The sequence below is a fragment of the Artibeus jamaicensis genome, unplaced genomic scaffold (genome assembly GCF_021234435.1).
Source record: "Artibeus jamaicensis isolate MK-2021 breed Jamaican fruit bat unplaced genomic scaffold, CSHL_Jam_final contig_558, whole genome shotgun sequence".
Taxonomy (NCBI): Eukaryota; Metazoa; Chordata; class Mammalia; order Chiroptera; family Phyllostomidae; genus Artibeus; species Artibeus jamaicensis.
In genome coordinates this window covers 744,476-770,140 of record NW_026521886.1, presented here as the reverse complement: position 1 = coordinate 770,140, position 25,665 = coordinate 744,476, and the positions used below count along the sequence as shown (strand labels likewise).

The 25,665-nt window shown below is 39.2% G+C and overlaps 2 protein-coding genes across 2 annotated transcripts in view; one reads left to right on the top strand and one right to left on the bottom strand.

Annotated features, from left to right (window-relative positions):
- FILIP1L (filamin A interacting protein 1 like) overlaps window positions 1-18,868 on the top strand; it is a 54,504-nt gene extending 35,636 nt beyond the window's left edge. The window contains exon 3 of the mRNA XM_037160855.2: window positions 14,486-18,868. Coding sequence (XP_037016750.2) covers window positions 14,486-14,677 — 192 coding nt within the window. The 3' untranslated portion in view covers window positions 14,678-18,868. The remainder of the gene's footprint in view (window positions 1-14,485) is intronic.
- CMSS1 (cms1 ribosomal small subunit homolog) overlaps window positions 1-24,373 on the bottom strand; it is a 378,052-nt gene extending 353,679 nt beyond the window's left edge. Inside the window, exon 1 of the mRNA XM_037160856.2 lies at window positions 24,159-24,373. Within this exon, the coding sequence (XP_037016751.2) occupies window positions 24,159-24,222 (64 nt within the window). The 5' untranslated portion in view covers window positions 24,223-24,373. The remainder of the gene's footprint in view (window positions 1-24,158) is intronic.
- Window positions 24,374-25,665: the final 1,292 nt, after the last annotated feature.

The following is a 25,665-nucleotide window of genomic DNA, read 5'->3' as shown; positions in this document are numbered from 1 at the left end:
AGATTCACTATCCTTGAAGAGTTTATTAATCTGGGCAAGGAAAGGAGACATGAAATAAGAGCATCAGGTAATATTTAATCAAGTGACAAACTAAATTTCCTACAATAAATCTAGAGATTAAGGGGACTACAGCAGATTAACAAGGCTTCATCTAGCAATTAAGACTTGAAACTGGGCAAGGAAAGTTAGGTAAGTGGAGTGACGGGCAGGGTCGAGTAGGGGGGGATGTATCTGAGACCAGCAAACAGAAGATCAGGTTCCAGTTCGTGCCTTTTCCAATCAGCTGTTGGGGTCCTGGGCAAATCATTTAATTTTTGTCAAATAAAAAGAACTGGACTTGGTGATCTCTAGGATCACACCAAATTCTACCTTTCAGTGATTTCTGAACTGTCTCCAGGTCTTGCCACTCTAATAGTATAAAAACTTCCTTGGGAAATAAAGTTGGGACATAAATAAACAAACCAATTACCTGCATGAGTCTCTTTCCTTTCAGAAATTAAATTTCTCCTTCCTCATTTTCCAGACTGTAGGTGTTTTAACACTATGAGATGGTCTCTAAAGATTTGGTTTTTTTCTCTAAGAGTCTATGAATTAATGTCCTTTTATCTTTACCAGATCAGCTCCCTTTTTTCATTTGAGCAAAGTTTCTCAGGACTATTAACAGTTTGAGTCCGGTGATTCTTTGTTGTGGGGGGATGTCACATGCATTGTAGGATGTTTGGAAGCATTTTTGGCCTCCACCCACTAGATGCCAACTGACATCCCCCAATTGTGACAAACAAAAATGTCTCCTGACACAGCCAAATGTCTGGGGTGCAAAATTGCCCTGGTTGAGTACTGCTGCATTGCAGAGACAGACAAACTGACCCTATATGCCAGTTCCTCCTTTATATTACTTGCTGTGGAAAAAATTTGACAGCGCACTTGAAAACTCTTATGTCTGGTGTGTCGAGAAGAGAATCTTGAATGTGACAAAACATAAGCCTCAAAGCAAATTTAAATATCTGCCCTGAAAACTACAGTTGCATAAAGATTGTTTCCACTCACCTGACAGATTGGCCCAAAGCATGTGAATATTTAAACATTTATATTTGTATTAATACCTTGTACCTTTGTCTCTTTCAAAGAGACCATATTATAAGCTAGACTTTTCAGATGAGCAAAGAGAAGTCTTAATAACCAACCACCTTTGCCTTAAAGGAGGAAAAAAATTAGTTGAAGAAAAAACTGACTTTCAAAAGGATTAACCAAGAACTTAAGAAATAATGCTCTTTACTATTTAAACCTCTCTAAAAAGTCCTCTTTGAGGAGTTTTAATTCCCTCTGTATTAGATTATAACCACCACAGGTATAAATGTCTTCTCTTAGGATACAAGTTTTATTCATTTCTCAACAAGTCACCTACAAGATTAAACTGACAAATATTTATGATGTACCTAATAGTACCCATTGCTATGCTAGGCAGCTTTACAAGTGTAAGATTTAGAATTGAAAGTGGGAGTTGAGGACAGCCTTAAAAGGTAATTAAGAGCACAACACAGAAAAGGAAATCTATAGTTAGTAAGTAGTGTACTATAGGAATCTGCAGCAGGTTGCTCTGGGGCAGAGTATGGGGGTTAGATTTCAGGAACAGATAATATTTGATCAGGGGCTAGGGAATGAAGAAGACTGGGAGAGGATAAAAGGTCTTCCTGGGAGATGCAAGGCAGGAGAGCAGAAAAATCAACATTCAAAGAACAATGAGCAGTGCAGCATGGCTGAAGTTGAGATGGTTGGGGCAGGGGTAAGGCTCAAAGGGCATACATAGTTCTGTCAGGTTGTGAAGGCCTTGACTCAGTGCTAGGGAGTGTTCTGAGTCCCCAGAGCAGGCTTCTGGGTAGTGAGACCATATAACAAAGGGGAGAAGATTAATCCTTTACATCAGTGGTCCCCAACATTTTTGGTACCAGGGACTGGTTTGTGGGAAGACAGTTTTTCCATGGACTGGGAGTAGGGAATGGGGATGGTTTCAGGATGATTCAAGTGCATTACATTCAATGCTCACTTCATGCTGTGTGGCCCAGTTCCTAACAGGCCACAGACCTTACTCGTCCGAGGCCCAGAGGTTGGAAATCCCTGCTTTACACAACATTAGTGCATTCCACTACAATCCTATAAAGTGGGTATTATCCAATTTTAAACATGAAGAAATTAAACTTCTGAGAAGGAAAATTGTACCAGATCATTCTGTTAGCAAGTGACAAAAATGAGATATGAACACAGGTCTCACTTCACTGCCCCATTCTCCTTCCATGGAAACACTCGGAATGCCCCTAAAGATAAGCAAGGTTTTTCCCTTTCTGCTCCTCACTGCTCCACATGAATAGAATTCTCCTCAGTAATTAAGTTACCCACACTGAACGGTCTGGCTAGAGCCTCACCTCTTCTAAGACCTCCCATGATTACCACAGCCAAGACTGATCAGCCACCCTTCCAACTCCTCCCATCTCCCGGAGGCCGCTGTTAGGTAACAACAGATAATCAGTGTGAGAGGCCACGCTCCACACAGATGAGCAGGCATGGGGAAGAGGGCCCCAGGGATGGTTCTGTGGATAGGAGACGGGAGAAAGCATGACCAAGGAGAAGCACAAGTCCTCACTGTGAGGGGCTCAGAGTACGAGAACCGCAGTCAAAGTCCAGTCCATTTTAAAGCAAGATTCTACAAGTAGAGGCACAAGTGCCTGAAGAATGAGCTTGGACAGTCTATCAACATGTGCAGAGCAGGAGGGTACCTGATGGACCTCAGAGGTTGACTGGAAAGAAAAGCAACAGAAATGAGTAAACATGATGCACAGAAGAAGTATCACAATCATGCACATCAAAGCTTATAAGTAGGTGGCCATCGTACAGTCCTTATACAGACCCAAGATCACCAGAAAAGGCAGTCGAGGGATCAAGGTCTAGTCACATAAAGATAAATACCATCAACAGAGCCCAGAGATACTGGGACTGCTGGTCTTGTAGGAGCCTAAAAAATTTTCCTAGATGGTATATACCCTAATTTAGGGTGTCCATTTCTCAAGCAACATCATAACTTATTAAAAAAGAGTAGTAGTCCAAAAATCACTTTTAAAAAAGCATTGAGTATTTTCCCAGCTCAGGAAGAGAAGTGTTAGGGTTTAACCTTGTCAGTCTCCAAATTCTACTTCCAATTCAGGATTAAAATAACTGTAAACCAGGAAAGCATCCCAAATGAAATTGCTGTTTTAGAGTCAAATCTTCAAGTTGTTCTCCAGTGCATCTCTCGTAACAATGAAGTGCATTTAAAAGCCTGATTCAATGCAACCACTTTTCGCACAACTCAAAAAAATTACTCAAGAATTAATTACTATCCTTCATTATCAGTGAATTGGCTGGTTTCTCCCTTCTCTTAAAAAAACATAGAGCAATTCCTTTTCTGTTCTTTGCCTTCCAATGAAGTTTTTGCCTGAATTCAGTGGTGTTAGTCAGTTTTGAAGCCACATGGAAGTGCAATTTTACAGAAAGGAGTTAATGAACAACTTCGACAGATTCCTAAAGGGTCCATAACATAAGAAACATGTAAATACCTGACATTTCCACAGGGCAACCGGGGCAGGGTAGGGATCATATTGAGAAGGATGACATCTTTCATAAGTGACAGAAGCAGCACAATACTTTTTATGTAAAACATTTTTTCTGACTATAAGAATAATACATATTTGTTACAAAAATTTTGGAAAATATAAATACTGCCAGAACTGCTGCTTTTAGCTTCTAAAAAGGGTAACGAGAGGACTAAGGAGAACAATGGGCAATTATTACTATTTTTTTAAGCCAACCTATCAACTATGGCCCTATTCCAGGTTTTCTCAGACTGCCAAAAAGGAAGGAAATGTGCTTTGAGAGGGCCATCCTGTCCTTAACTGAACACTTCTGGACCAAGACGTGGCAGATCCTCCCACAGAGCACAAGTTTACGTGATCTGTCTGCTCTGGACAGACACAATGGCTGAGGGGCCAGCCTGGTCACAGGAGGAGAGGGACAGGATTTCCTTTCCCTCAGCGAGCCAATCAGTGCCTGGCTAGCGATTCATGCACCGGGCTTTGTTCAAGTACTGGAAAGAAATGCCTCCCTAGGGAGCTGCTCTCAGAACTAATTACGCTCTTACCAGTTAATAAGATCAACGACCTTGTGTAAGGGAAGGGCACAGAATACGGCCAGATAAAATTCAACTCTCACACTTTGGGAAAGGAATGTAAAAGTACCCATGGTAGGAGAAAAGGAGTGGTAAGTGAGGAGGAATTACATTTTCTCCCTGGGCTGTCTCAGACACATGGTATCAACAGTTTCTCTATGGTGATTCTCAAAGCAACATCTTTAATTTTCAAAGCCTACCGAACAGTTTCACACAGAGGCTCCAACTACATTCAAGCTAAGCATGCGCCCAACACTGCAGTGCGCTCTCACTCTCCCTCCCCCACCCCCTTGTATCTGTGCTGCTGCTCCCCAAGTCCCCAGCCCTCAGTACAGACAGTACTGTAACATAGTTAATGTACTACATTTAACCCTTCACTTCTCTAATCCAATCTTCAGTAGTGCTGTTAGTGACCTTTCTAGAACACTGTTCTGATCATGGCAATTCTCTAGTCCCCCCAACGCATCACTTATTTAGCCCTTACGTTACTAAGTGCCCAAAGTCCAAACCTTCTACTAGGCCTCTCACCTCATCTCCGTTTGAAATTCTGCACATACCCTGCATCCTCACCAGTACACGGTACTGACCATCCTCGCAAATACTATCACACTTTCTTACCCTTTTCCTATGCTTATGCTCTTCCAAGGGCTGGGATGCTCCTCTCTCTTTGTTCCTCATGTTGAAAACCTATTCCTAAACTCAAGTGCCATTTGCTCTGGAAAACACTCATTTTTTTACAACCTTCCTCAGAATTTCCAAAACACTTCTTTCCATGCCTCTACTATAGCACTTCATTTTGCTTCCTATTACCCTTCTTTGTCACTCTTTCCATCCTGTAATTAATTACTTGAGAGCAAGAAACAGCTATCATTTATTTTTCAAACTCATGTCAATATTTTTCTAAACGTAGTCACTGATCACCTTTATCAGAAGCCCCTAGGACTCTGCAGATTTCCAATGCAGGAAATCTGCATCTTGAAATCTGCATCTTAACAAGCTCCCCGGGTCACTCTTGGGCACATAACATTTCAGAACCGACCTTATGTTTACTCATGCTCAACAAAGACACACCTGGCTCACACCACACCTGGTGGCCTTAGTAGACCGGCGTTTGTTCTTTTCCTAGAATCACAGACTGTCAGGGCCAAAGGACTTTATAGGTGGCATAAATGCTTCATTTTTCAAACAATTAAAGAGTAGTAAAAGACAGAAAAGACTAGAAAATAATGTCTGGAGGGGAACTCTAAAAAAAGAGTCACAATGACCAAATCAAGTAGAGTAAGGAGGGAAAAGGATGTGTGATGGGAGGGACCCTTTTCTGGACCAGAAGTGGTTAAAAACACAGCCTAGGAACTGGCACTGCTTCAACTACTAGGCTTAGTAATGTATCTCCAATAAGCAATCCAAGAGAGGAGAAACAGAGACAGGACAGGAAAACAAGAAAGGTAAAATAATTAAAGATAAGTTACGATTAGGATCAAGAAATAGATGTCTTAAGAAGGGATATAAGGAAAGAAGACAGACAATGTTGGCATTATTAACAACTAACACTTACCTGGCACTTTGGATGTGCTAGGGAATTTCTGAAACAATTCTGTCTACTTCCCAGAGAACTTGCCAACAGGTATTCTGATCCCCAGACACAGACTACAGATGCGGAAACCGAGGTCTGCGAAGCTAACTGGCTTGCTCAAGGACACACAACCAGTTGGTGCCAGAACCAGAATGAAAGGCCAAGTCTATTTGGCTCTGCAGCCTGTGCTCTAGCCACTAAACTGAGGACGTTGTAATACATAAGCCTGCAAATAATTTTTAAAAAGTAAATTGGTGCAAATAAAGGAATAAAAAAATAAGGGAGAGGTTACAATAAGAAAGCTAAGATGAAACCCTAACAGATGAACAAAAGAAGGAGATAAAACAAGGAAGACATGTCAAGGCTCGCATTCTTTATTTTAACATACTTTTTCTACATGCAATGCTATGTGTCTGGAGCATAAAATGGAGCAACTGGGATTAGGAAGGATTTCTCAAAACTGTTTCAGTGTTTATTCTCGGATTGCCCTCTCTGCCCATGGTGTAATTACCATGGAGAGGATGGGAGGTGAATAGATACAATAACAAACCATGTTACATTATTTTTCAAAGGCATCGATTTCCTCTAACCCTCACCTCAGAAACCGGACAACTCTTTAATATAAATCATAGCATTGTAACAATATTTAAAACCAAATGTTCTCTCACAGGAGGTTAATGAAAATGAGCTAATCAAACTACACAGTTTCCTTTTGAAGGGCCTCTTGACATTCAAAACTATAAAATGGTTAGCGATAAAGTTTTACTGTTTAATGAAAAAATTCTAAGAAAATCAAGAGAAAAATGCCAAAGCAGCATATAATACCCTGGGCTATCTGCCAGAGTCATTATCTGTTATTCCACCCCTGCCCCCTCCTTTTTTACAATATTAGAAGTGATTTATCAAACAATACAAGAGACAAAAGAAGAAATAATATTTCAAAGATATTTTTTCTCCAGTTTACATTTCCCCCTTTTCATTACCATATCCATCATCATTATCCAGGCACTTTCCCATTAAACAGAGATTTAAGAAAACAAAAACAAAAAACCTGTCATTCTGGTAACATTCAGCCTTGACCACGCATTCCCCAGCTGGGTCCCTGAGGGAATGAGGTATGAACCCCTCCCCTGAACCACCCCATATGACCACAAATCAAAATGATTTGATCTCTTTAGGAGTCTTGAGTCTTTCAGTCTCTAGAGCTAGAGCTGTAATGAGGGCCCTGCAGTTCCTGCAGTCAGGAACACTCCTGAGAGAGCACTGCTTTCTCACACAATATGTTGTCAATATATCTCCAAAAGTTCAAAGAGCTTACAAAATTAATTTCATTTAGGAAAAAAAAGCATCCTGACTCCAGCTATTTAATTAGGACCTGATAACTTCCTCATAAATGCCGATTTTCTTTCAGTATATTCTCAGATGTTTGCCCTCCATGATAACATGAGAGAATACAAGGATCAAGTAGAAACCAGGATCTAGAACTAAGATTTCAAATAAAACTGAAAATATCCTCACCTTTCTGTACTTCTTTTGGTCACTAAAATTCACTGCCATCTAATGAACTACTATAATCAGGAAGTCTTGTAGGTCGCTCGGTTCATTTTAGAACCTATGGACCAAATAAGCCAACATTTTAAGCATTTATGGAATACATTCCACAAACACACTTTTCTTTCTACTGCTCCGCAGGTAGAACCGATGCCTCTGTTTCACTGAACTAAGCACCCTTCAGATGCGTAATCCATTCCAAATCCCCATTTCCATGTTGAATTGAGTTAAACACTAAAAAGTTTTTTTCTTCTATGAATGAGCTTCCCAACTTCCTTAATCTCTTCCAAGACATGTGCTTTCTAATGAAACCCAGGAGTCTCCAACTCTGAGTAGAACATTCGCTGTGTGGTCTTAAAAGAGCCCCATGCATAGATTCTTCTTCCAAATATGCACTCCAAATTGGGATAAAACTTTCTTGGAGCTATTTGATATACTGTTCTATAAACATGGTCCAAGAGATGACATATTTTAAAGTTCCATACCTCATTTACTGAAACATATCCGAGTATAAAATTCATATGAGAAAACAAAAACAAACAGAAAAGACCCAGCATCTTTTTGTAAGATTTGGGAATGACATTTTAGGTTTATTCTAATAAAATAACCAGCCTTTGCTGCCATCTAACGGTAAAACTAGGCAGTAAAGTCAGAGTTATCAAAAAAAAACTTGCAGCGTCAATGGTGTAAAAAACAAGGGAAAATCAACTTGGGCAGCTGGCCCTAACAGTGACCACCATGCTAGGCTTCATTCAGTCTCCACCTACACATATCAGCACAGCTTTTTAAAAAACAAGCCCCATCAATACTGTGCTCCATGTCAACTGGTTTATCAAACAGACTTCAGTTCTGAATAACCTGTGGTGCTCATTAAAAGTTCGTATGCCCCTATGCCCTAGACAGCGCGAGTCAGTAGGTTCTGAGGTGTGATCTGGATGTGCACTGTTTTCAAGGCTCCACGGGTGATTCTGATAAGCAGCTAGGAAACCACTGGGCCAGGAAGCTTGGCTGTTCACGGTGTTAAACCTCCCACATCCAGGTAGGCCAGAGTTCTTGGTGAAAGAAACCTTAAAGCTGGCATCTAAAGGAGGTTCTATGGAGGTGTTTCTCAGTGTGTCAGACTGACCAGCTGTATCAGATGAATCACCCTGGGAGTTTATTAAAGTGTGGATTACTACTCATATCCATAGACAAAGGAATTATAATTTCTAAGAGGAAGACACAGCAATTTATAATTTAAACAGAACCCCAACATAGATTATTGTATACTGAATAGGCAGAACTAATCTAAATCTTGACAAAATTAAGACATCACAGAAACCTATCTTAGAAAGGCTATAATTAATACTATGGTCACAAGGTCAGCTGACTTCAATTAGTCCACCACTAATTTCAACTGCAGCTGCTACTGCGCATGGTTTGAACAATACATGGTACATGTTCACAAAAATGTTCTGATTTCTGAAGTGTCTCCTTCCTTTTTTAATCCCTTCATATCACTTAATGTTGTCTTTTGTAATTGTATACTTACTATAGAAAATGTAGACAATATATAAAATGTAGGAAGAATAAAAATCTGTAACTACTAACCAGTTAACAACTGATGGCACTGGTGTATGTTCTCTAGTATTTTCTCTTTGCACATACATAGTTAAAGCATGTATATAGTTTTGAATCCTCCTTTTAACATTTCTGAATAAACTGTTTATCTTCAAAAGCATCATTTATTCAAATATTTAGGCATAATATTTTCGTAAAATCATGGCATAATTCCTTTATTCCATCCTGATTTTTGGAGTCTTAAACTGTCTATTTATCATCATTATAATGTTAAAATGAGCCTTGTAAACATTTGATTATTTCATAGAAAAAATTCCTAGCAATAAAATAAATGACTCACAGTGTGGGTATGAGTTTTGGGATCTTGATAAACACAACTAACTTACTCTCCTAATCATCAAGAGGCTACTCATCTCACCAAACCATTACTAGGGCATTGAATTTATTAAAAAACAAAACAACTTTGCCTATTTGAAAGGTAAAAACATTGAAAAAGCTTTTTAGCACTGAAGATGAGACCACAGGTCAGGATGAAAGATAGGAACACCAATTACCATTTACATAAGGAGAATGAATCAGGGTATCAACATTTAATTTGCTGTGTTAACTAATGTACCAACAGAAATCATATTAACCATACAGAATTTCCTTAATTTCAAGATTCATGTTTTAACCAAGTCTACTGGAAAATCTAAATATGGCTGCTATAAAAGTTAGATGGCATTTTATTGTTACTTTTTATTTTTTAAATATATATATATATATATATATATATATATATATATATATATATATTTGGAATAATACTGAATATTCCCTCCCCTAGCTTGATATTTTTAAAATTCTGTATTATATTATGAACATTTCACCACATAATTGAAAATTATTTGCATAATTATCACATCACAGAATATTACAGTGTGTATAATAATTTCTTTTTTTTATTCCAGACCTCCCCCCTCCCTCCCCTTTCCACCCCCTTGGTTTTTGTCCATGTGTCTTTTAAAGTTGTTCTTGTAAACCCTTCCCCTTTTCCCCTGAAATTCCCTCCCCTCTCCCCTCTGGTCGCTGTCAGCTTGTTCTCTATTTCAGTGTCTTTGGTTTTATTTTCCTTGCTTGTTTGTTTTGTTGTTTAGCTTCCTGTTAAAGGTGAGATCATATGGTATTTGTCTTTCAACACTTAGCTTATTTCACTCAGCATAATGCTTTCCAGTTCCATCCATGCTGTTGCAAAGGGTAGTAGCACCTTTCTTTCTGCTGCATAGAATTTCATTGTGTAAATGTACCATAGTTTTTGGATCCATTCATTTACTGATGGGCACCTAGGTTGCTTCCATCTCTTGGCTATTGTAAATTGTGCTGCTATGAACGTTGGGGTGCATAGGTTCTTTTGGATTGGTGTTTCAGGGTTCTTAGGATATACGTCTAGCAGTGGAATTGCTGGGTCAAAAGGCAGATCCATTTTTAATTTTCTGAGAAAATTCCATACTGTTTTCCATAGTGGTTGTACCAGTCTGCAATCCCACCAACAGTGCACTAGGGTTCCCTTTTCTCTACAACCTCTCCAACACTTGTTGTTTGCTGCTTTGTTTATGATGGCCATTCTGACCGGTGTGAAGTGGTATCTCATTGTGGTTTTAATTTGCATCTCTCTGATAGCTAGTGATATTGAGCATCTTTTCATGTGTCTCTAGATCCTCTGTATGTCCTCCTTGGAAAAGTGCCTGTTCAAGTCCTTTGCCCATTTTTTAATTGGGTTGCTTGTCTTCTTAGAGTGGAGTCATGTAAGTTCTTTGTATATTTTGGAGATTAAACCTTTGTCTGAGGTATCACTGGCAAATATGTTTTCCCATACAGTTGGTTTTCTTTTTATTTTAATATTGTTTTCTTTAGCTGTGCAGAAGCTTTTTACTTTGATGAGATCCTATTTGTTGTTTATTTTTTCCTTGATGTCCCTTGCTGTAGGGGACATATCAATAAAAATGCTAAGATTTTCATATTTATGTTCTCCTCTAGGACTTTGATGGTGTTATGGCTTATATTTAACTCTTTTATCCACCTTGAATTTATTTTGGTGTATGGTGTAAGTTGGTGCTCAAGTTTCATTTTTTTGCATGTAGCTGTCCAGTTCTCCCAACACCATTTGTTGAAAAGGCTATTTTACTCCATTTTATGTTACTGTCCCCTTTGTCGAATATTAATTGACCGTAGAGACTTGGGTGTATTTCTTGGCTCTCTGTTCTGTTCCACTGGTCCATGTGTCTATTTTTATGCCAATACCAGGATGTTCTGATTACAGTGGCCTTGTAATACAGTTTGATATCAGGTGTTGCGATCCCTCCTACTTTGCTCTTCTTTCTCAAAATTGCAGTTGCTATTTGGGGTCGTTTATGGTTCCATATAAATTTCTGAAGTATTTGTTCCATGTCTGTGAAATATGCTATTGGTACTTTAATAGGGATTGCATTGAATCTGTAAATTGCTTTGGGTAGTATGAACATTTTGATAATGTTAATTCTTCTGATCCATGAACACAGTATATGTTTCTATTGTTTGTGTCTTCCCTGATTTCTTTCTTCAGTGCTGTGTAGTTTTCTGCATACAGGTCTTTTACCTCCCTGGTTAGGTTTATTCCTAGGTATTTTATTTTTCTTTTTGCTACATCAAATGGGAGTATTTTCTTGATTTCTCCTTCTTCTGTTTCATTGTTGGTATACAAAAATGCCTTTGATTTCTGGATATTGACTTTCTATCCCACTGTCTTGCCAAATTCATTTATTAGGTGAAACAGTTTTTGGTTGGAGTCTACGTGATTTTCTATGTACATTATCATGTCATCTGCAAACAATGACAGTTTTGTTTCCTCCTTTCCGATTTGAGTGCCTTTTATTTCCTTTTCTTGTCTGATTCACTGTGGCTAAAACTGCCAATACTATATTGAATAGAAGCGATGAAAGTGGACAAGCTTGTCTTGTTCCTGATCTTAGTGGAAAAGCTTTGTTTTTGCCCATTGAGTATGATGTCAACTGTAGGTCACTCATAAATGGTCTTATTATGTTGAGGAATGATCCCTCCAGTCCCACTTTGTTGAGTGTTTTTATCATGAATGGGTGCTGTACCTTTTCAAATGCTTTTTCCACATCTATTGATATGATCATGTGTTTTTCGTCTTTGCTTTTGTTTATGTGATGAATTACATTTACTGATTTGCGAATGTTGAACCATCCTTGCATCTCTGGGATTAATCCCACTTGGTCATGGTGTATGATCTTTTTAATGTATTGTTGGATGCAGTATGCCAATATTTTGTTGAGGACTTTAGTGTCTATGTTCATCAGCGATATTGTCCTGAAGATTTCTTTCTTTGTTGTGTCTTTATCTGGTTTTGGGATTAGGATAATGTTGGCTTCATAAAAAGAGTTTGAGAGTCTTCCATCATTTTGAATTTTTTCAAATAGTCTGTGAAGGATAAGGGTTAGTTAGCTCTTCCTTAAATGCTTTGTAGAATTCTCCTGTGAAACCATCTGGTCCAGGGCTTCGGTGCTTCGGGAGATTTTTGATTACTGCTTCAAATTTATCTGCTGCTATTGGTCTGTTCAGGCTTTCTGCTTCTTCTTCATTGAGTTTTGGAAGATAATATATTTCTAGAAATTTATCCACTTCACCTAGGTTTTCAAATTTCTTGGCATACAGTTCTTCATAGTAATTTATTGCAATCCTTTGTATTTCTGTGGTTATCAGTTGTAATCTTTCCTCTTTCATTTCTGATTGTGTTTATTTGGGTCCTCTCTCTTTTTTTCTTGATGAGCCTGCTTAAAGGCTTGTCAATTTTGTTTATCTTTTCAAAAAACCAGCTCCTGGATTCATTGATCCTTAGAATCGTGCTTTTGAGGCAGGGGCTCAGGCAGGTGCTTTTGAGGCAGGGGCTCAGGTGCACACTCTTTCCAGGGTTACGCATGGATGCTCACAGCCCCTGTGTGTTTGCCACTCAGTCGTTACTCCCCTCTCTGCGACTTTAAGCAACCAGGTCTTTCCCAGTGCTGCTCAAACCCTGCTTGGTCGGGGAGGGAGCACCACCCAGCTCTCTCTCAAGAGCCCTGTGGCTGGCCTAGTGAGTGCTGGGCCTGGGGCTGCAGCCTCCCTGGTCCCCACACTGATCCCTGGACCCTTAATGTCCTGAAGTACTCTCTTTACCGTCTGGTTTTTCACTGTCTGCTACAATTTTTGATCTTCTATTTTCATATATGCTGTGGTACTGCTGGCTGTCTGCTCTGTTCCTCCACAGACTGTCCAGGTTTTTCTCCCATGTGTAGGGGGAAGTGGAATCTGCTCCCTCTTACCTAGCCACTGTCTCCCACCTAATCATTCTTCTATTTGGGTACATTTCTGTTTCTTTTTTTAAATCATTTTTTATTGTTGTTCAAACCCAGTTGTCTCCATTTAAAATAAGTAGAGATAAAGGGACTTTACTACTGTACTTTATCAGTACAATAAAATGAGAAAACAAACAAAAAAATATAAGAAGAGTTCCCATAAAAACAGTATTAGAAATCTGTGATAAAAACTAAAATGCATTTTTAAAAGATTTATATTTCTGAGCTCACAGAAAGGAAAGGGTAATGCAACCAAAGAGGGGGAAATAATAATAACAACAATCAACTGTGGATTATAATAGAACTACAACTAGCTTTCCCTGTCTCTTTAACAATTAGTATTCTTATCCAAGAGTAGTTTTCCTTAAATAAGTATATTTCTAAATGAATATGAACTCAATCACGTCTTCACTCTTCATGTTCCACAACCCACTTTCCCAGTTCAGATCATTTAGCCGTGAATCCTCTCTTACCCCTCATTCATTAATAGTGAACAAATATCAATCTATCTCTACAATGTATCTTCCTCCAACCTTTATCCTTGTTAACTGCCCAGTACCTCCCCCTACCACTTACCCACTGTCTATAGAATCAGTACAGTTTTCCCTACCTGGCCCCCACCTACATTCCCACTCCACCTCTCAGATACAACCTCAGGTGCTAAGGTGAAGTCACTTCATTTCTCAACTGTGTCCGATTTCCTACCCCAGGGATGGACACTGTCAAGAGCATTCCTTTATCCTACTGTCAAAAGTATTCCCTTACTCTGAAATGCCCTCCCATTCCTGCTGTTAAAAATCCAAAAGTCCTCGGAGGCCCAAGTTAAGTCATGCTATTTTCTTCATGAAGCTCTCTTAGACCCCTCAGTTAAATTAACCTTTCTCTAGCAACCTCATGATCCTTTGAGACTAATCTGGAACAATGTTCTTATTTATCTCCCACCATATACTATGATTGCAAAAAAGCAAGAAAAATAACCTATTTATCACTGTATTTAGTACTAGATAGACTGTTGAGGGACTTGCATATAGTACACGACGCTCAACACACGTTGGCAGAATTGCTTCACTGAAGTTTTTTTTTTTTCAACCCCACAATCTTTAATCTGATATCTCCCTAGAACCCACTGGTTTCAAAGAAGTCAAATCCCTCAAGCTGACTTTGTGTCCTGAAAATGTCTGCTTCTCCATAGACTGTATCATTAACTACCTTTGTTCTTCTGTTTAATTCAAGATCAAGGAGGTATGCAAGCAGAGAATCCCAACGTGGATCCCTAAACCAAGATCTACAGGCACCAATAAGCCTTACCCTAAAGCTCCCCCAGGGCCAATGGATAAGCCTATTCACCACACTGGCTATGGGAAGCTACACATCATAAGGACTGTAACCTCCAACACTTTCCTCCACATGGGAGGGAAAAGGTAAGTCATGCCACTGCACTGCCTGGATAAATTCATCTACAGAAACACCTGGAAAGCTGCAGTTGCCACTATGGAAGGCCAAAGAGGAAAAGCCATCTCTCCAGGAAATGGCGAAGCAGCAAATGACAGTTTATTCACAGGTGGCTGGATCTGTGAATATTATGAAAGAGCATAATGAAAGAGCAGCACATCTACAATTATTTTTACTAATATGTGCAAATGCAGATACACACAATCACTGGCCCACAAATACCCCTCAAATCCTCATCCTACAGTAATCCAACCCCAAATTGGGACTATTTACATTATGCTAGGACAGGACTGAATTCACGTGAATAGTTCAAGAGTTTTCTGGTGAACCCAGAAGTAATCCTTCTTTCCACAGAACTTTACTGAATCATATTTTGCTAAGAAGATGTGCTGGTGCGAATTCCTAATCTGCTTCAAGAAAGTAATATTATTTCATTCAAAATGAGGGGAATATTAACATCGCACTTAAGGTCTAAAACTATGATTTCCTTATGAGCTGGAGAAAAAAAATAAGTGGTAATTCTTAGTTAAGAAAGAAAAGAATAACGAAAATGAGTAACAGCTGAACACACCCTTTATGTAGCCTAGCTGATAATTGCTGGTGCACTGTGCACACTTGACTTCTGATACTTACCCCATTTTTCTAGTAAGTTGCTCCCCCTGTATATACCAGGCCATGGATTATACTATAAGGCAATCATAGGCTTGTAAGGCAAACCATTTCAAATTGGTATTGCTACTTTCTATTGTAGAAGCAATAGGGACATTTGAGAGTTAAAGTTCAGTAACATCGAGAAATTTTAGGGAAATGTGAATCATTGTCCTGAGTGTTAAAATAAAATGACATACTATATCATAGGACACTCTTTAATCAACATCTCTTCCCTGAATCAACTCTATAGAAAAATCAGTTGATTAAACAAACACTTGTCATCAGGAGACTCAAATTCCAACCTTAGTTTTTCACTCATTTGACACTGAGCTTGGCATTCATTAGTTGAGGCTTTGAGTTTCTCATATGTAAAACAGGAGAGCTGAACAATTCTTCACGTCTCTTCCATTTCTCATTGCCCATGAGTATGTACAAGGACTAAATATTGAATTCAACCAGTCACCAACAAGGCAGAACTCAGTCGCCTAGCAGTAAGCTATAGTCATTCATTTCATCACTCTGAAAACTATCATTGAATAAAAAAAAAAGATGTGCCTGTAATTCAGTGTGTACAGAGTAACATGATGTTTTAAGACAAAGTATTTTGGACATGAGAGACAGTTATATTTCATAAAGCTCAGTCAGAAAAAATATGAAGAGCATGACCCAATGTTCTCTGCGATCCTGCATGGAGAACTGGAGGCATGATCCTGGAAGAAATCCTCATGGCTAAATTCACTGCTTCAGCCACTGTCACGAGATGGAGCCAACAGAGCAGGAGCAAAGAAACTGGGATTCTCCACGTCCATCCAGTCAAGCCGGCTTCAATGCACTGATGCCAGTTCTGCCTCTATTTCAAGGAGGAGGAGGAGGAGGACTGGAAGCAGGGGCAGCTGAGCGATGCAAGACAAAGGGAGGGATAACGTGCAGTGGTCCCAGAAGGCAAATAGCGGAGGGAAAAGGTGGGAATTAAACTCTAAGGTAAAGGAAAGCAGTAAGAGAATAGCGGAAAGAAGTGAACTACAAAAGAAGGTGATGAAGCTATAACACCAAAAATAATAAAAAGACAATTCAGAGCGAAGTGCAGGGCAGTTAACAGGTGGACAGTGCAGTGGGAAAACACTGTGTAGGGAACTCAGCACTGTGCCTGTCATAATCAGGTAACGTTAAGTGAGCAGAGGATGAGTAAAGGAAGGAGAAAAGAGCTATTCAGTTAACATACAAGTGAGAAGATATCCTAAGAAATGGCAATGGTGTACGATAGAGTCAGGAAAAACAGTATGCTGCTTCATAATATCCAACATTGATAATTATATTAATGAAAAGAAAAAGAACACTGGACCTCCTATAGTGGAAACCAAACAGACTGAAAAGAAGCATAAAATAGAAAAAACAAAGCACCAAGCACCAACAGTCACAGCAAATCCAAACATCCTGGGAACATTTCATCTTGAAGAGGAGCACAAAATATGTTTTATGTTAGAGATTCCAAAATTGTTTTCTCCTGTGTCAGGAGACTCCCTAAAATATATTTTCATGGCAACTGGCCCAAGTTCAAATTCAAGAAAGAAAAGAGGGGCAAGATATTGTACAAAGTACTAAAACAAGGTAGGAAGATAGCAACAGTTCTCCAGTAAGCAGTTGTCATTTAAAGAAATACAGTTATAATCCCAATAAAAGTCTTTAAACTAACAAAGTCTATTTTAACAAAAGCATTACCGACCAAAACCATATGTATTTTAAAGCAATATGTACTACAAAACAGACTTTTTGGCCAACCGAATATTTAGTTTCAGTGATTTCTGAACTATTTTCCTAGTAACTGTGTGAAATAAAGCACAGATACTGAGATGTGTATTTTTACAAACTGAGGGCAAGCTCCTCCGACAGACTCACTTTACCGCAATACTTGTTATATTGTGGTGGTCTGGACCTGACCCTGCAATATCTCCGAGGTGTGTCTGATTTTATCAGGAATGTGACTGTCCTAATATATGACTGATAATTATGGGCTGAGTAATGGAGTAATTGATATAAAACACAATTGTTTCTGGCACACATTTAACTTTCTCCTTCTTCAGGGGACATGTACCATACAACTTGGCTTCAGACTTTGAGTCTGGGGCACAAATTTGGCCTTTTATCTGTTCCGCAAAAGAAGAGAATTTTCCAAGATGTGAAAATTGCATAAAATTCAAATTTCATTGTCAGTAGACAAAGTTCTATTGAAACATAGTCACACTTGTTTGTTAACATTTATTGTCTGTGATTGTATTTTTGTTAGAATGGCAGAGTCAGGTAGATGCCGAAACAAATATCTGGCCAGCAAAGCCTAAAATACATACCATCTGGCCTTTTGCAAAAAACATTTGCTGACCTCTGTCTAGTGTGACCTGGACTAACAAGTAACTCAGGAACAGGAGCTTAAGAAAAACTTAATTGACTAATTTTTAAAAGCAATCCTAATAACTGCTAATAATACTAATAATTCAGTTAAGAATACTATGAAAGCTGACAAAAATGGGGAAACTATATTTCAAGCTTTTTGTGATATATTTAGTAGATGTACATGTAATTCTATGAATGCACTAAAGTATTCAATTAAAAAACAGATAAGAACAGATCAAAGAATTTGTGCCACAAAATAATGTGTTATTGTTGAATCTGAGGGAGGAAATGGAGATATTTCTAGGCCTTCCAAACTCCTGGTATTTTTGAAAAGATTCATAGACATTTAGCAAAATCACAGCAGAACTACTACTGTCCATGTGATTTGGAGAAACTGTGTAAATTGTATTTTTCAGCGTTCATAATTGTTCTCAAGAACTTTAATCATTTGCAAGAATCACAGAAATTATTAATGATACTGAACTCAAGGGGTTCACCACTTGGGGAGCTCTCAATTCAAAAACGAGATGTGGATATTGCAAGGTAGTTTTATTTATTTTCAGCGAGTCAGGGAGACAGGGTGTTCATATCCTAAGGTTTGCCTTCCTGAAGGGAGGCTTAGACACTGCTTATACATGCTATTTCATCAATTTTACATGTTGCTTTCTTGTTTGCAGTTGGCTATACTTATCAGGTTGGGTTCCTATCAAGTTTATCCTATTTATAGCTGGTTTGCAAAATGTTGTGCTACATTTAACATTCAACAAGGATGCCATTCAGTCAGAATGGCCCAGACCTTGAGACACTTGTCCTATCTAACATATACAGTAAAGTGAAACTAGCCAATGACAGTTACCTGTGGATCCATGTTACAGTCTTCAAGTTCAGAAGAATGACTAATAGTGAAGTGCTCCCTCTCTCCATTCTCTATCTTGCCTTTTACAATGTATCCTGCCCTTTTTTTTGCCATTGAACATGTGTCTTAAAATATTATCTGAATTTTGATTGAACCATATCAATGTATAAATCCCTAAATGTAAGCAGATTATTTTCCTCCTCTAATCCCATTACAAGTGTCTCAAATAGGGCCAAGTGTGAGAACTCAATAAATTATTTTGAAAATGATGTGCCCTGAAGTTGACTCTCTGTTCTCTGTTATCAAAAACCACTGTTAGTATTCCAAGTCTGAGTTTTGTATGTGGAGGCACTGCTTTACAGCATCTATTATGCATGTCTGCCTATAGGTGAGACTGATCTTATAAAGGCCCAACTTCAGTGTGAAAAAGGAATAAAAACCAAAAACCTGAGTTGTTCAGGTTAGAAGGATAGATCCAAGGTGTTCCCCTACTTCATCATTTCAAAAAAGAATTCAGGATAAAGCAACAGGATTTGAAGGAGATACTATAAATATTACAAAAAAATGTACAATGATCATTTCAGCCATTGTGAATAAAATGATTGCATTGGTTCTAGGTGATGAAAGCTGTCACCTGTAGGAACTACTGGCTCATTTACAACGCAAAAGTCTGTTGTCCTTTTTCGAAAGATAATTTATAAAACTAAATCCAAATATGGTTAGAATACAATGTTGTACAACAAGGATTTCTAACATATTTTTGAAAGAGAAAAGCAGCATCTGACAGTTCTGTCAAAACCCTAGGCAGAATTTTGACAACTCTTCTCGTGGACCAAATTTCTTTAGATGTGCAAGTCCTATGTTGAGGTCTCCAAGATGTGGCTATGAAATTAATTACTTAGTGAACAAATACTTAGTTGGTGTCCCTGTGTACTGAGATACTACTTTAGGCCCTGAGGATACACCAAAGAACAAGAGAAACAAATCCCTGCTCACTTGGAGCTTACATTCTAGTGTGAGGAGACCATAATAATTTACCAAGGAAAAAAGCTGTCGATAAGCATTCTGCTGATAACTACCATAATGTGATAATTAGTAGAACTACTCTAGACTGGCTGACTTTTGGGTGATATTTGAACTGAGGTCTTAATAGTAAGAAGCTAGCCATTTGAAATTGAGAAGGACAGCCCAGAAAGGAAAAGGAACAGCTACTGCAAAAGCCTAAAACTGAATGAGCTTGGCCTGTTGAGAGTCAAAGTGAAGGCTGGTGTGTTGGGACAGCATAGAGTGGAGTAAGTAGTAAAACACTTGGCAGACACCCGCCACGATCAGTAATCTCGGTTTTATTCTGTGTGTCAGGGAGAAACCAATGGAGGGAACGATTTCTATTTTAAAGGATTCACTCTGGATGCTGAGTGCAGAGCAGTCCATAGAGGGAAAAGATGGAAACTGGAAGCACTGTTAGTTTACTGCAATAGTGAAGGAAACAAAGGATGATAGTGATTTGATTTACTGAGATAGGGAAGTCTGCAGACAGAGCAGGTTTGGGAATAATCGGGTCTCATCTGTATTTGACATGCCATGGAAATAAGTAAAGACTTCATGAAGACAGCCAGTACGTGAGCCTTGAGCTCCAGGATCAAGTTTGAGTTCACGGCAAAGAGATGGTTCTCAAAGTCCAATGGTACAACCCCACGTATTTGTATCCAAGTAATCAATATACATTACAAGAGTAAACTCAAACAGATTAGGGGGTAAGTATATAAACAGAACGGTTTGTAAGGTATGGGCCTCTTTGAATTGGTAAAGGATTATAATTTAAGCAATGAGATTCTTACCACTGATAATTAGAGTAATTATCTATGAGCAATTTAAGTGCACAGACTGGTTTCAGATTGCCTGCCTATGAATGACAACCTCCTCACCAAGCGAAAAATACTGGGCAAATCACTTAACCATTTAATATCTCAATTTCCTCATTTATAAAATGGGGACAACAATAGTTAACTACCTCATGGTGTACTTATGAAGATTAAATGAGCTAATACATGTAAAGCAATCAGAACAGCATCTGTCACACAGTAAGCATTCAACAATTCCAGTTGGTATTATTATCTGCAGTCTCCCACACTACACTTAGAAGTGTCTTCGCCCTTCAGTTTTCCACTTAGGTGCTTGGTAAGAGATAGCATCAAAGACTCAGAATGAACTAGGGAAGCACATGAAAAACCCACCTAAAAGAAGTGGAGGCTAAGAGTTTGCAGACTGTTAAAACTATCCTCTTTAAAAATAAGCTATGTGCTCACCAGTATTCCTAAATCTGCATGTGCAGCCCTGACCCAACCCTGGAGCTCCAAACCCAGCTGCCTGCTGGACACTGACTTGGTAATTTAATAGGCATGTTACTGGAATAAAGAGGGAAAACAGTGTTCTCTTCAGTCAGTGACTTATTAAGTGACCACCTCTAACTCCACAAGTCACAAAATCCATGCAGTGAATAACATTCTCTCAGTTTTCAGCTTCGCACTGAGTCAACTACAATAAATCTCAGGCAGATGCCCCTGCTGACTTTATCATTAATGTTTGCAATCATGATACTATTGCATGTATTCTTTGCTATAAATCAATTCAAATAATTTCTTAAAGTAGACAGGAAATAAGAAAATCAGTGAAATAAAACGAAATATTAGATGCCATTAGATGACTCCTAGGGTCTCCTGCCTAAAGTAGACTGCACTGCACTGCATTCTCAACAGAACTCTTAGCTGTCTTATCCTGGATGGTGACTCCAATCATCACCAATGACGTCACCAAATGAGTGATTGGACATCCCAGGTGGGCCAGGACAGTCCCAGCTCAATTCTAATAGCATGGCCTTCCACTTTCAAAAGTATCTAGATTGGATAAAAAATTATGTCTGCTTATGGACATGGTCACCAGGAACTCTACAGCATCTTGTTTGCATGTATTCACGCATTCATTCAGCTGTATCTATGAAACACCAAGTGCCAGGCCCCATGCTGGCCTCCAGTACAATGCAGGATTCTAATATGAAAATGACAGGTCTTGAAGAGCCATAAAATGCATGCAAAAAGGGTCACATCTAGGTCAAGAGCCTGTGAATTTCATTCCACATCTAAGAAGTCCTGATAACAGCAAAACCATGGTACATTTTCTTAGACACACAATAAACAGCTGGATACATTAGACAAGTGTTATACACAGTATAAAGCCAACAAATATTTGTTGAGTAAGTAACTAAAACGCTCCCTTGTATCATCACCATAGGTATGAACTGCGAACAGGTGATAAGGAAAAATGTTTATTTTTTACAGGCCAGTAGCATAATACACAACAGGAATAAAACCATCATTATAACTATCCTACTTTTCTCTGACTGAAGGCACTATTTCCACTTTGACCTTCAAAACAAAACATAATTGATACATTTTAGGCTGATCTTTCCCTATTAATGTAGGAAGAATCAGGAAATCTAAGTTGGTTCAGCTGTGATTTCTTCTGTATTAGAAATACCACAGATTAGGAAGGCAAATTACTAGTAAATAATCACTCAAGCAGATCTCAAGGAAGCTTACACGCTCACTTTAGTTAAAAGCAGTTAACAAAGCAAAGGCCTCTGAAAAAGTTAATGTTACTGATAGGTAGTCTTACAGCTGGAAGGAATCTAAGAAGTAAGGTAATCCTGGGGACTCCAACACACTATCTTGATGGGGATCCTGGCAACTGAGATGAAGGAGGCTGTAACTCGTTAAAGTTCTACTAGATTTAATGTGTAGAACTGTTGGTGGGTAAAACCCCTAAAAACATAATCCCTAGGGACCCCTCATTTTACAGAACATGATACTGTGGCCCAGAGAAGCCATGTAATAATAGTGGGGAATTGTGACTTAGAAAGTCAGGCACACTTGACTACACTCTTCCCAGATATTTTCCTTGCTGTGTTCCTAAGAATATTACTTTTCTCAGTTTTTCATCTATAAAAATGACATTTTAAAAGATGTTGTAAACATGAAATAAATTCGTATTTATGAAAACATCTAGCACATAACTGATGCTCTATACAAGTTGACTTCCCTCCTTCCAAAGGATAACTAACTTCAGAGACACATAGCTGATGAGGGGCAAGAGGCAGGGGTAGAATCAAGAATTAGGATCCAGTTCACCACTAGAAAAGAATTCGATTATTTAAGTGGTCTCTACCCTTGGATCGTACCATAAAATACAGCTTTTAACACCTGAGTTACGGAGGAGAAGGGTTATTAGAGTAAATTTGGGACAATACAGGCTACAAAGAAAGATATTTGTGCCTTGAAACACAAGAGATACACTTACCAGAAACGAAGATGCAAAGAGTCAGGAAGTTTAATGGAGGAATTATTATAAAGGCTACCTTTTTAAAAATGACATCTGCTCCGTTTGTATCCAAGAGCTGCCCTTGTGGAAACATGCTTTGGTAGAATTTTGTTGTTTTTAACAGATATCTCACAACTCATATTTCAACATTAATATTCACAGCAAATATGTATCAAGTGTCAATCATGTGCAGGGCCCTGTGGACTATACAGACCTAAATCAGACTTTGGCTTTGTCCTAAAAAACAACAACAACAACTCAGAAGCTAGTAAAGAGGCAGACTTTGAATAAAGATAAAGGACATAATTGTGTACTAGGCCTTATGGGACATGAAAAGAAAAGTTCGAGGCCAGACCTACAGTGAAGAATTAATGCTATCTACTCTAGATTAAAATGTCCATTGCATTGGCATTGGGTATACATAGCATAGTAAACATTGTCTGAATTGTGTTAACTGAATTATAGGCTTGTTTCTGACCCCAACTAGTTATGTGCACTTGTCAAGTTATTAACATCCTTAGGTCTCATGTTCCTCATCTGTAAAATGAGTGAGTTCCAACGGACCATCTCTATCTATCTAAGCTTCCTTTAGGCTCTAATAATCCAAATTACATCATGATGGTGATAATAGCAAGAAAAACTAGCTTATTTTACCAAGCACATATTATGTATCAAGCGCTGTGCTAAAGTGCTTCATTTATATTATCTTCATTTAATCCTCAACACAACCTTATGAAATTGGCATTATTATCCTTATTTTACAGACGAGGGGGAAAAAGTCAAAACAGTATTAGAGGACTGCAGTCGCCATTTGAACAGAAGCAGTGTGAAACCTAACCCAGAAGTTGTTCTTAATCACTACTCCCAAAATGTGTGTCTTTATGAAAACGGTTTTATCCATTAAAAAACAAGGAAAAGAAATACAAAGGTTGGAAAGGGTCATTCGTGACTGGCGGGCAGATCTTAGTTAATGTCATACTTGTCTGTCCCACGTGTCAGTAAGTCGCACCCACCTCCCCGACCGTGCTCGTGAGCTCCCACAGCTGTGCGCGCCACAGCTGGACTGAACCCGTGACTGCCAAAGGCGGGCCCCAGAGGGGGCGCCAGGAAGGGCTTGGCGTGGGGCGCGGGGTTAGTGGTGGTGGGGGCTGGATGAGGCCCGCAGGAGAAGGGCAGAGCGGGTACCTGGGCTGCTGGCTGCTCCAGCTGGCTGGTTCTCCCACCAGTCGTCTCCGAGATCGTCTGCCATCTTCACGCGGGACTCAACGTGGGCGGACCACCACGGATAAGCGCACGGGGTCAGAGACCCTCGCCGTCTCTTAGCCGGGGGGTCTGGCGGTGGCGGCACTCGGAGCCTCCCCTCTGACAGCGTCGCCTCCGCCCCGCAGCTGTGGCGTCACAATCTCTGTCCCGCCTCCGGTGCAGCCGCGCCTAACTTGTCGCAGTTTCCACACTTGTGCTCCTGGGGAGGCTCAGTATGGAGACTCAGATTAGCCCTCATAAAGACACAAAGACAAAAAGACACATAAAAAAATAGATTACATTTTTAATCAACTATTTGAACCTTTAGGTTTTACTTTTGCTGAAAAGTTATTGTCGAAAGTGTGAAGTAGGATGCTAAGATAATTTTTCTCTGTTCAGTTTCAAAGGCCTGGAGCCGCGGGACCAGATCGGAGCACGTGGGTGTGTTTTCGTTTGTGTGTTAGTGTTTGGGCGTCCTTGTGTTTGTACGGTTTGTTCTTATAAAAAAACAGCCCAGGAACTCATGACCATGAATTTTGGGCCTTTGATGTAGATGTGGGTACTGCTCTTTTTAGGCGGTATATGTGAAGAAAAACGATTGGTCCGGAAGGGCTCGCCCGCGGAAAGTCCAGGTTGCAGGGAGAGGTGAAAATCTCCCCCACAGCCGCTTCGGTGGTGACCCCCTCTTGTTTTGTGAAACAACAACGGAGCCCATTGCCGCCTAACTGTATGAAAGAGACCTGCAGGTGATTCTTAGCACACTTTCAACGTGAAGTGGCAGAGATGGGCGAGGGAAACCCCATGGACGCTGAATGTTGGTCCCAGTTGTAAAATAAGTGTGGACGATGTTTGCAGGACGGCCTTCGTACACAGCGGTGAAAATCATAGAAAGTATTAAATACACGCAGTGTGCTGGCGCTATGCTTGCAGTAGTAGTTTAAGGATGTGTATGACACGATCGCGCCCTTCCAGTGTCAAGGAGTAGAGGAGATAGAACTTGTAAGAATAAAGGTCTAAACTAATGTAGAAACTAATGTCATCCTCGTAAATGACAAAGATCGAGAATCTTAATCTTATGAGGGTAGGATTATTCATACGTGAACAATTACCTGAAACCCACCTACCTATTTAGGTGGCACAGGTTATACTTTACCGGTGTGCCATAAAAAGGAAAATAGGAGATATAAATGTGGCAAATGTAAAATGATCTGTAATCTTCAATGAGGAAATGTAAGTAGCAGGAGATTATGATGGTTGATAGATTATTGAAAAGGAAAAATGGATAAGAAATAGCAATGTGGAAGAGGAAATGCCATGACTAATAAATATATGAGAAGATTCCATGTCTCATTATTAATCCACAAATACAAAAAAAACTATGTCAAGATACCATTTTTCATTCAGTAAATTGACAAAATTTAGTATAGGAATACCAAATTCTGGAGCACAT